The sequence below is a fragment of the Ostrinia furnacalis genome, unplaced genomic scaffold, assembly GCF_004193835.3.
Source record: "Ostrinia furnacalis isolate ACB-3 unplaced genomic scaffold, ASM419383v2 OfSCF3012, whole genome shotgun sequence".
In the NCBI taxonomy this organism is placed as follows: Eukaryota; Metazoa; Arthropoda; class Insecta; order Lepidoptera; family Crambidae; genus Ostrinia; species Ostrinia furnacalis.
Window position 1 is genome coordinate 42,407 of NW_021133251.1, and position 11,712 is coordinate 54,118.

At 39.4% G+C, this 11,712-nt stretch overlaps 1 protein-coding gene across 1 annotated transcript in view; it reads right to left on the reverse strand.

Annotated features, from left to right (window-relative positions):
• The window catches only part of LOC114356941 (DNA-directed RNA polymerase II subunit RPB1), a gene marked incomplete at its 3' end in the record, with an annotated part of 39,020 nt that extends 35,987 nt beyond the window's left edge, over positions 1 to 3,033 (reverse strand). Inside the window, exon 1 of the mRNA XM_028310341.1 lies at positions 2,172 to 3,033. Within this exon, the coding sequence (XP_028166142.1) occupies positions 2,172 to 3,006 (835 nt within the window). The remainder of the gene's footprint in view (positions 1 to 2,171) is intronic.
• Between the last annotated feature and the right edge of the window lie 8,679 nt (positions 3,034 to 11,712).

Sequence of the window (11,712 nt, forward strand, 5' to 3'; positions counted from 1 at the left end):
TTGCGTTGTTACTTACAACCTTTCCATTAATTAATGTCACTTAATACACGTTACATCTGAAGTTCCTATCACTGGAAACTTTTGGGGCACTCTCCTTGTAATCGCTATTCAATTTCCATTAAACGACGTCAGTAATTTCATCAGTTAATTGAGTTCAAGTGCCTATTGATTTTAACACACAATATCGAGGGGCAGAGAACTTTGTCGTGTATGAAATACTAGATTTATCCTGCGACTTTGTGCGCCTTGCTTTTGATAAATAGAGTAGAGTCTTAAAGAGCTTTTAATTTGTTGAATAGGTAGTTAAATCAATTAACAGGACAGAGTATATCAGGTTGTTGTTACTAAGGGCTGATTTTTCAATCGTCGGATAACTTATAACTGAAGAATAAAATTGTCATTTTGTAATTTTTCCCATAGGACTGAAATTGTCAATGTGCCAAACTTATTCTTCAGTAAAATGTTAATCAGTGATTGAAAAATCAGCAAATACAAAACATTTCAGCAAAAGCACGTATTTTAGGAACACTCATGTAGGTCCTGAAATACTTGTTTTTGCTTGGGTTTGGTCCGTCCGTGAAGATTTCTATAAAGACAAATTGTTATTTATTATAACGAGTCATTAATATTTGTTTATTTTCGATAGGCAACAGCACATCAAGGTAAACCCTGGGATACCTTATGTAATAGAATGCTATTTTGCTACAAAAATGGATTGACATGTACTCAGGACTATTCTCACCTCTCTTTACCACCGCTGCAACTCCTGTGAAGCCAAGATCTACTTGACCGTCAATAAAAACCCAACCAGTGAAGGTCAAGTTTGTCCCGAGGGAAAGTTAAACTGTCATTGGACCCGCAACGAAATAAATCAGAAGAACATAGGAGGAGTTCGAAGTTAAGTTTCGACTTCCCTCCATTGCAAAGCGGGTGACAGGATTGACATGTACTACCTACTGTCGGGGTACAAGCTGTAACTTGTAAAGTTTCAAAGTCAGTTATTGCGTCAAGTATTCGTGAACAAATACCCCATCTATCCACAAACTTTCTAGTTTATATTAGTAGATAACTAAAGTTCAGAACTTCGAACTCGACGTAACCAAGACCACGTCAACATTGTCTACCGCAAATAACAGAGATTGAAATTTTCTGTGTCCATGTTAATTTTAATGCTAAGGGCCAGTTTTATTAGTTCCAGATAGCTTTCTAACAAATAAAGTTGATTTTAGTGACTGTTATCAGACATCTCTAAACGAGACTAGTGACACTAAAACTGTAGTTTATCTGACAGATAAGTTATTTAACTTTTATCAGTGAGTTGTGAACAGGCCCTTAATTTTTTAATGTTTTGGTACTAAATGTTCACTTGATGTGAATTTGACTGATTGATCTAATTCTTCACTGCATATTAATATCCAAATTTTGCATCCATTGTGATTTATTTCCATAAGCATTTTAAGGGTTACCTATAATTATGTGTGACCTTACCTATAATTATATGACCTTTTTCACCATCAATCCCTAATTTTTAAGTGACGCCAAATATAAAATAATGAAAATATGAAAACAATATTCCTGTTGTCTTACCATCGGGAATCGGGATCACTTAAAAATTAGGGATTGATGAAGGTCATGTTACTAAAGACTGAAAAGATGTCCCCTATGGAATTTGAACTTAATGCCTTTAGTATAAGCTACTAAATTGAGAAAGTACATTTTGTATACAACGCTGACCTACTGCTCTCACCTATACTATATTATTGTACTCTCACGCGTAACTTTGTTACCGAGCGAACACTTAATTACTGTGTTGCCAGCTAGCAAAATGAGTATCAACGCTGGTAATGTCATCACTGAGCGTCGAGGTATGATGTAAGATTTTATAAAAAAAAAAAGAATTTCATTTTTCAAAAATATTGGCATTGATAGGTACTGCGCACTAAACTGTGAATATATTAAGTACTTCACGATGTACGGACGACAGCACATCAACCTAAACACAGTGGCGTCTTATCTCGTTGTAATACATGCTATTTTGCAAAAAAATGTATAGGTTTATGTGCTGTAAACTGTAGATAGAATAAAACTTTAACTTTTTAAGAAAAGTGCGTAGCAGAAAACACATCTCAAAGTTGAAATATAATAATGAAATGAAAGTATCATAGACTCACCTGGTAACTCCAAAAAGTTGGACGTCCGCCTCTGCCGTCCACGCATCGTATTTTGAAAGTTCAACGGCCCGATATCCTCTACGGAGTCACAATTCGACATCGTAGACTCCCTCGACCCTCTCCTACTGGCCAGGTAAGCCAGTCCACCCTTCATGGACCCTCGCCTCATAGGAGAGCACGGCCTGCTCACGCTCGTCGACCTAGTCTGTGGCGTGTCATCTGTCATATCTGTCAAATCTGACGTCGACTTCCGGCAGATGCGTGATGACGTCGTCGTGGCCTCGTCATCCGCATCATGAACCACTGCAGACGGCGTCCCCGGCATGGCATCCATCGAGTCGTCAGTATGACTCGATACTATACTCGGTGACGTCACTAGCCGCGGAGAGCTCACTGTGGAAGTGGAACCGTATATTTTCCGCGTGCGGTTCGGAGACACATATCCTGGGTTGGTGTGGATGTGCACGGGAGGCGGTTTGGGAGACCTGGACTTTTCTCTCCGGCTGTGTTTGAGAGACGTTGAGTAGTGCAGGCTAGATGGGGGATGAGGGACCCTATCGAAGTTGCAGGGACTCGACCGGCCTGAAGGATTCTGTGGGAAATTGAAGTGCCTCGGGCTCATGGGACTTCTGTGCCCGTGCGCTATGGGAGACTTCGGAGGCTGGTTGTGCTTATCATAGCTACAACCGGACTGAGGCGTGTAGTACCCAGAAGAAGAAGTGCTGGAGGTGATAGACGGACTTTTTTGGGGAAACACAAAGTGCCGGGGACTTTTGGGAGTATGGGGCTTAGGGGAGACGGGAGGATAACCTCCTGGACTGTTCACGGCCATCATTAGATTCACTCGCGAGTATCCATTTCACTTCACTTTCACCTGAAAAGAAAGAAAACACATTGTTATTCTACTCGTTAGTAAGTTGCTAATTTCAATAACAAAAGACACTCTACAAAGACGTATGTTGCCATTTAAGTCCCGAAAGCGATATCGGGAGCAAAAACGCGAATAACAAGGTTATTTTTATACAATTCTCCTTTGGTGCCGAAGCCAATTTATACAAGAAAGGTTTCGGGTGTCATTTCCCTTCAGCTCGAACTGAAAATATGCGCATAAATAATAACGTGCTAAATTCCTGGAGAAGAATGCCGGCCATGATGAATTGTGCTGCAGCTGCTGATGACGAAAGTTAGTGGAATTCGGCTTTTATTATTTAGTGAAATGTCAAGATATCCGGTGTTGATTTAAGATATTTCTCAAGAATTAACATTCTGTTGCTGCAATGGGAATTAACTCGTATTTTTGCGTACACTAACGTAGAATTTCATGAAATCAAATATAAAAAAACGCCCAAAAAGGATTATTATTTCAATTGAAAAGATTAATTCAATATTGATAATAACAATACTCGTAGTTGAAATAAAACAGTTTTCATCAGTAATATACTCGTAACATTGTTAGTACCTAATAATCTTTCCCAGATTAATGAGCGAGAGGACCGTTAATAAAACAATATCGAATTACGTGTATTAAGAGGCTTAGCGCCCGTAAAATAACATATTATATTAATAATCCCCGAAATAATCAACAACACTAAGACGTCGTCTGATGAGAATTTAATTAAGAACCTATTAAGATAATAATAAGAAACGAGTTAGTAATTTAACGATCAATAAATCACCAATGGCGCATTCTTTTTGTCTAACCATAGATCATGTTGCATGGCATTCGTCGTCTGCGCAATGTCAGTTGACGTCGCGCGGAATTCGACTCAATTTCAAAACGGATAAAGCTGTATTTACACTGGAACGGGTGCATGGCTTAGATGCGGAGCGATGTTTTGTTACATTTGATGAAACACAGCTCATATAGCTTGTTCTTATTTTTTCGTGGCAATGACTTTATATTGACCCCGATGAAGGTACTGAGTAATCTCAATAGCATTATCTGTGCCCTTAGTGTACCCTGATGCTGGTGTTAATACATAAAAGGGTTTCCGGTAGGCAAATCACCGTTCAAAGCTCTTTTTTATAGTCAAGAAAATAGTAGAGACAGAAAAATATAGTTCTTTGGTTGGTTATGTCGGCCGTTTGGTGTAGTGGTTCAGAACGGACTACTATGCCGAGAGGTACCGGGTTCGATTCCCGGCCGGGCAGAAATTAAAATGATGAATTTTAATTTCTGTGACGGGTCTGGGTGTGACTATGTATAATATGTATGTATTTAAAAAAAAAAGTATATAAGTAGTATATCCGTTAAGCTAGCACCCGTAACACAAGCATTAAGTTGCTTACTTTGGGGCTAGCTGGCGCTGTGTGAAATTGTCCAAATATTTATTTATTTATTTATTTGGTTCATACAAAGGCAGAATGTAGTCAATGCCAACACACGCGGCTTGTAAATTGTCACACAGCCCCATACTGTCACTCAAAAGCAGTCAACTTAAATTGTTTTAGGAAGAACATCTCTTCTGTAGTATGGTAGTTGCTTTATATACGGCAAATACATATACATATAAAAAGCTATTTTCGCTCCGTCCAACACCTCAGTGGAGACGCAGCCTTAGTCACGCATTTCTTTATCTGATCACCATAGATTACGTCCTATGGTGGCGCTACGCGCGTCTGCACACTTTCAGACGATTGGAGCACGCGCTGTGACACTGCCGGTGGTCCAAGATGTTATGAAAAAGAATTTATTATGGAAAGTCCAATAGAAGTTTGTGTTACATACTTTAATCGTAACATAAGAAGAACTGAAGAACGCCTTTAAAGTCCTTTTACTTTTTATACATTAAAAAACGTCATAATGTCTATTTACTAGTTTGTACGCAAACAGATTAAAGTTAATAAGGAAAAGATAAAAAAATTATTACAAAAAGATACTTACTGGAGACCCGGCTTTAAATGGACATTCTAAAGCAAATCAGATTATTCCCGCTACCGCTCATCACATGTAACATCAGCGCCCGCCGCACGGAGGCCCGCCGGATACAATTTGTCTCTCGGACCGTTTGAGTCGCCGCTAGCAGTCAGAACTCACATCAAAGCTTAGGGGAGGCGAGGTCCGAATGATTGTACTGTGATATCAGATATTTGCTCCCTCTCCCCCTACTATCATTCGTGACAGATTCAATTTCGTGAAGCAAATGGATAGTTCCAAACGATGACGGAAATGTAGGCTAAATGCCTTTGCCTTTGGTAAATTGATGATGTTGTAAAGGTATATCAAGCTAAATATAGAATCTAACGTGGTTGTAATGTCATTTTGCAACATAAAATATTTTTATACCCATACCATGGAATGTTTTCAATCTAAAGGTGATTGAAGGTGATGGGCACTCTGGGCATCCAGATTTTTCAAGTGAAGAGAACCCTAGTATCGAGGTAACTTAAACTTGGAGTGTAGGCCGCGTACCGGAAAACGTAGCGTGAGACGTCCACCCACAAGGTGGACCGACGACACCGTAAAGGTAGCAGGAAGGCGATGAACGCAGGCCGCTACCAACCGGGCAACATGGAAAGCATTGGGGGAGGCCTATGTTCAGCAATGGACGTCCTATGGCTGAGATGATGATGATGACAATGAACTTCAACTGATCGTAATAGTACCTACTTATACAATTACATCTAGTGCTGTCGACGGTACAAAAAGAAAACAGAAATCTGTCACTATTGTTACTTTTTCTATGATAGTATTTTCTAGGGAATCGAGTATTTATTTTCGTCTCTCTGTTGTGGGAGTTGTAATAATGAAGAATTCCAATTAGTACACGAATTCGCACTAATTGGTTAGTTAACACCATTAGCCAATAATTCCAAGAAACCCAATTAACTACTTCTTAATAACTGTGACATTTTGTTTTACGTATACATAATTTCAGGTAGTTATATCACGTATTCCTTCACACAAATTGCACGAGATGACCCTTCGTTCGTTCGTTCGTTTCAGCCAAATTACGTCCACTGCTGCTGGACAAAGACCTCCTCCAAGGTTTTCCACAATGAACACGCATCCAGGCTCTTCCCGCAACCTTCACCAGATCGTCGGTCCACCTAGTAGGAGGCCTGCCTGCCCACGCTTTGTCTTCCAGCCCGTGGTCGCCACTCGAGAACTTTTCTGCCCCAACGGCCATCGTCTCTACGAGCTATGTGCCCCGCCCATTTATTATTTATTATGTGTCACTTTGGTTCTCCTGCGGAGCTCCTCATTTCTGATTCGATCACGCAGGGAAATGAGAGATGACCCTTAACATGCAACAATATAAAAAGTCTTTTAAGACATTTCTACTTTGAAAAGAAAGATCAAAAAGGGCAAATGTCACTAACTCTTAATACGGTCTCTGAAATCACTGGTTTAAGTGACCGATTACCATCATCCGATGAAGTGACGTGGAAGCAATGGTCCTTGATTTCTTTTCTATTTGTTAAAGTATTACGGATGACGGCACACCAAGGTAAATAAAGGACGTGGAAAGGGATTGTAACCGTGTCAACTCGAGGCGGTCAGTATTCTTTGTATGAAACTCCATACTGCAACGCACACTTACAACGTCTAGCCTCGCGATTGACAGCGCGGAGAGGCGATGACAGCTCGCGTAAGGCGATTTGGTATTGATCCCTTTAGGTTCAGCCAAACCTACACGATCACACGCGATCAGCCGGCGTGCAGCGATGGCGATCAATGCATTTAAGTCTGCTCGCCATCGCTGCACGCCGGCTGATCGCGTGTGAACGCGTTGGTTTGGCTGAACCTTTTCCGAGTTGATAAGTCTGCTATGAGCTTATGTGGCAACTTAGGTAGTTCTGATAGGTACGATTTTGCAACAAAAATTATTTATCCTTATGTCCCCCAGAGTAGATACTCTGGGGGACATAAGGATAAATTAGATAATTTAATTTTAAAGTAAAAAGCGCTTTCCTACTCTTTTATAACGCGAACAGCTAGGGACTGGAATTCACTGCTGTCTTTCCCGAGCGCTATAATCCGGGCCTCTTCAAGGCGAGAGTGAATACTCATGCACTTACAGGGCAGGTATGTACCATCCTAGACTGCATCTCACTTAACATCAGGTGCGATTGGAGTAAAATGCATTGTTCTGCATTAAAAAAAAAAAGAAAAATAAACTCATATTATTCTGAAGAGAGACACATAATTATGAAGCTGCATCATAACAAATCATGTTTCAGTTGTTAAACCATTACTTTCCATCTGTCGTACCCTTAAACCCTACACAGGGGAGAAGTCCCAAAACTTCTAACCACTCATATTAACTTCTGATTAATTTGGTGGCGGGCCTGACTGAAGACAGTTTAATTTCCCCTAGGGGGTACTTCAACCGTCACTTGTTGGATTTTATTGGCGGTTAAACTGCTAGACCCGGGTACACACGTTCATTAGTGAGAATTAGGGGTTATTGCCCTGGGGGAATTTGTAACTTCATAAAAATGACCACTTAGCTTATACAGAATAATCCTATCTTGCTAATATTATTAGAGTCGGCGCACACCGTTGATTTTTAGTTGGCCGATAGTTGTGCCCGATTTTAATTTGTATGAAGAATCGGCCAAATCGAATCGGCGTAGTGTGCGCATTCCCATACATGCCCGTACTGATCAACTGCCCAACTAAACTATCGGCCGACGAAAAATCAACGGTGTGCGCCTACTCTTATAGTTAAATGTGAAATAGGTAGGATAGATGGATAAATGTTAGTTACCCTTTCATGCTTTAACCATTGAACCGATTTAGATGAAATGTACCTATCAATATATTATAGTTTGAGACCCAGGGGAAACATAATAATATATTATGTATCTATCTCGGTATTTGGATGAGGGACACGCGCAAGAAAGGTCATGTGACGGAACAAAATTCAAGCGGGCGAAGCCGCCACGCGCCGTCACTCGGTTGTATAAAGTAATTGCATTCTCTTTTTATTATCAATCATTTTATAGCATGTCGGTATAAAAAAATCCATCACAAAAGTCGCATGTTGTCTCAAGAGACGTACACTTTAAGGTAAGTATACTCTAGTTCTAGTGTTTCCTTTATTATTATATTTTAGTATGCACTCTACCTCTCTAGGACGAACGAAAGCTGAGACTTTGAGAGCTTCTTGTGCTTTCAAAGGAAGGGTAAATAAGACGCTACGCGACTCTACGCTAATGCGACGAAAAATATTCTTGTAAAATAATAAAGTGGCAAGACTTTTATTCAATAACTAGCGACCGCCCACGACTTCGTACGCGTGGATCCCGTTTTACCCCCTTAGGGGTGGAGTTTCGTAAAATCCTTTCTTAGCGGATGCCTACGTCATAACATCTACCTGCATGCCAAATTTCAGCCCGATCCGTCCAGTGGTTTAGGCTGTGCGTTGATAGATCACTATGTCAGTCAGTCAGTCAGTCACCTTTGAGTTATATAATATTTAGATAATATTAACAATAATAATCATATAAGTTGTAGAAAGGCACTTAGATGTAGGCCGTTACCACTAGTCAACCTGGCAATCATTGGTCCCGAGGTCTATGTTCAGTCGACGTCCTGTGCCTGAAATTATGATGATGAAATCCTGCTGATGTTATAAATGCGAAAGTTTGTATGGATGTCTGGATGTCTAGATGTCTGGATGTGGACATGTTTGTTACTCTTTCACGCTAAAACTGCTGAACGGATTTTGATGAAACTTTACAGTATTATTGTTTATACCCCAGAATAACATAATTAGGCTATTAATATGACGATCTGTGACAAACTAAATTTCACGCGGGTGAAGCCGCGGGCAAAAGCTAGTACTTATTTAATATTTCTAACTTAGAGTAGTCCTCATGGAGTGGAGACTGAATTAATTGATGATGATGATGACGTCGAAACTATAGGAAAACATAAATTATGCTGTAAGAATTCTTCAAAATCAACAAGGTCATGGAAGAAAGACTAAACTTTGTTGAATTACTCGCTGGTAGTGGTTTTTAAGCAGCATTACATTTTTACAGACTAGTTATGATGATGTTGAAGTTACTCCTCTAACCACACTAACTACTTGAAACCAATAAGTAAGGAATTTGCAAACTACCTCAATGAAAATCTAGTAAGTTGTGAACGAGATTCACCTCAGATGTAATTACTCCCGGTGGGTCAGCGGTTAGTTAATTAAATTAATTAAGATATGTTCAGAAAAGACTGAGCTTCAGGACCCGATTCTGTCTTCCGTTGACTTTGCTCCTTTTCCTTTCTCCTTACTAAATGAGACGATTAAATTTAAAAACATTTGAACAGGCATTGCCTAGTGTGGAGGTCTTTTGTTTTGTACTTACTATATACTATATAGTTATCAGGCAATATATTTTTCATTTTTTTCCATTTTTATTTACTTTTACACACTAAAACGCTTTAAGAGCGTTTGAATCGCAGAATTATTTACTGATTTTATAATATGCAGACTAGATTTTTTAAAAGTATAGTCATCTTTCATGCGTAAATTGCTAATTATTATTCCCGCTAATGAAAAATTCGAAAGCTAGAGGAAATTCATGGTTAACCCCAGCCCCCAGCTAACGGAAAATTCGAAAAATTATGGAAAAATCATGGTAATTCGCGGAACGAACAACAAAACTACCTTTGGTCGCGGGACCGAATTACGATGGGGGTAAATAATATTAGGATAACCTCCAGATAAATAGCTAGATTCAAGGAAGTTTATAATTAATTATACTACAAGTTCATAAAAGTTCTATTTTAACCCTTCAGCTGGAGATGGCTGAATAGTTGCCCTTATTTCAAATCAAATCAAATCAAATAATTTATTGTGCATAAATATTTTGATCTTTATTAACATGAGATGGGGCTCAAAATTGGTTCAAGGTTCTGGAGTGGAGGCCGCGTACCGGAAAACGCGGCGTGGGACGTCCACCCACAAGGTGGACCGACGACAACGTAAGGGTTGCAGGAAGACCAACTGGGCAACATGGAGAGCATTGGGGGAGGCCTATGTTCAGCAGTGGACGTCCTATGGCTGAGATGATGATGATGATGATGGGGCTCAAGACATAATTAACATTTTTCTCTCTTCCAAATGAAGGTTTGGTAAACACAATCGTCATCTTAGAATTGACCCCTTAGGTTGAGGTTGCGGTTTTAATGAACAAACTTCGTTCAAAGCTAAAACGAACTATAATAAGTATTCCTGTGGTCACCTTCACTGTGGTTAAGTCTAGTGATAGAAAGTTCTCGATCGATTCTCAGGTAAGAGATCAGAAATAAAGTTTATTACATAAGGGTTTATTTATTTATACAGGGTGGAATTTTTTAATGCCACCTGGAGGGAAAGTACTCTTAATATTGTAGATAGAAAATTTTTCTCAAACAAAACATTCCTTTATTTTTGAATAGAAATAGAATTGCAATCAAAGATTTCCAATAATTTGCTTGCCACACCCGGGAATCGAACCAACTAAAATCTGCTAAAAATTACACCCTGTATTTTTATTACATCGATCGTTAGGGTTAAGTATAAGGATGAAATCTCTCTAACAAACTTGATAAATCAAATGAAAGGAAAACCATGAAATCTTAAATTATTTTAAATATGTACAGGAAATTGTATGGTATGGTAGAGAATTTTCGAAAAAATTTCGAAAATCTTTGAATGCAGTTCTCTTTCTTTTCAAAAATAAAGGAATGTTTTCTTTCAGTAAAATTTTCTATCTACAGTATTAAGAGTACTTTCCCTCCAGGTGGCATTACAAAATTCCACCCTGTATAAAACTTAAATGCACGTAAATCACAGTACATAAGGCAAACTTAATTCGGCATTCTCCTTCAGTTAACCTTAGGGCCAAGTTGCGAATAGAGTAGGCGTAGAAAAGGGTTAAATTAGCCTGTCAAATTGCTAAAAGTCCTATTCCAGTATAACTAACCATTGTGACACAAGAGCCACAACTCAACAGGTTCAATCAGCGTCAAATAGTTCGTGACGCCCAAAGTATCCAAAAAGTTCGCAACACGTCTTTGTTACAATGAGGGCTATCGTTTTAGCGCTCACCAGTTAGCGCCACTGTAGAGTAAGGTCCTGTCACTTGCTAGTAGCGAAGACAGTGGCACCAACTGGTGAGCGCTAAAGTGGTAGGAGGACTATCGCAATTGCACTCATCAAGATGGCGCCACTGTACAGTAAGGTCCTGTCAATCGCCAGGGGTGCCAACTGTTAAGTATAAAAACGATAGCCCTCATTGGAATAAGGTTGTGTTATCAACTTTTTGGTCACTATTTATTTGACAAAAGAAAAACATGGCCGTCCCAATTGATTCCTGTCAGACACAATGAGTAATACCAGGCCTGTTCATCTCCGCGAGTTTACATCGAAAACAAAACACGCACGATTGCCCCCTACAAGAGTACTATTCGACAAGGCCTCACATACGAGCGAACATTGACTCACGCACGCGTATTCTTGTGTATGATGGAAAAAAATAAAGAAAATGGTGTACTAAATACTGTGCAGTATTTAACTGCCTAAATAATAATAAAAACACAGAATGTACT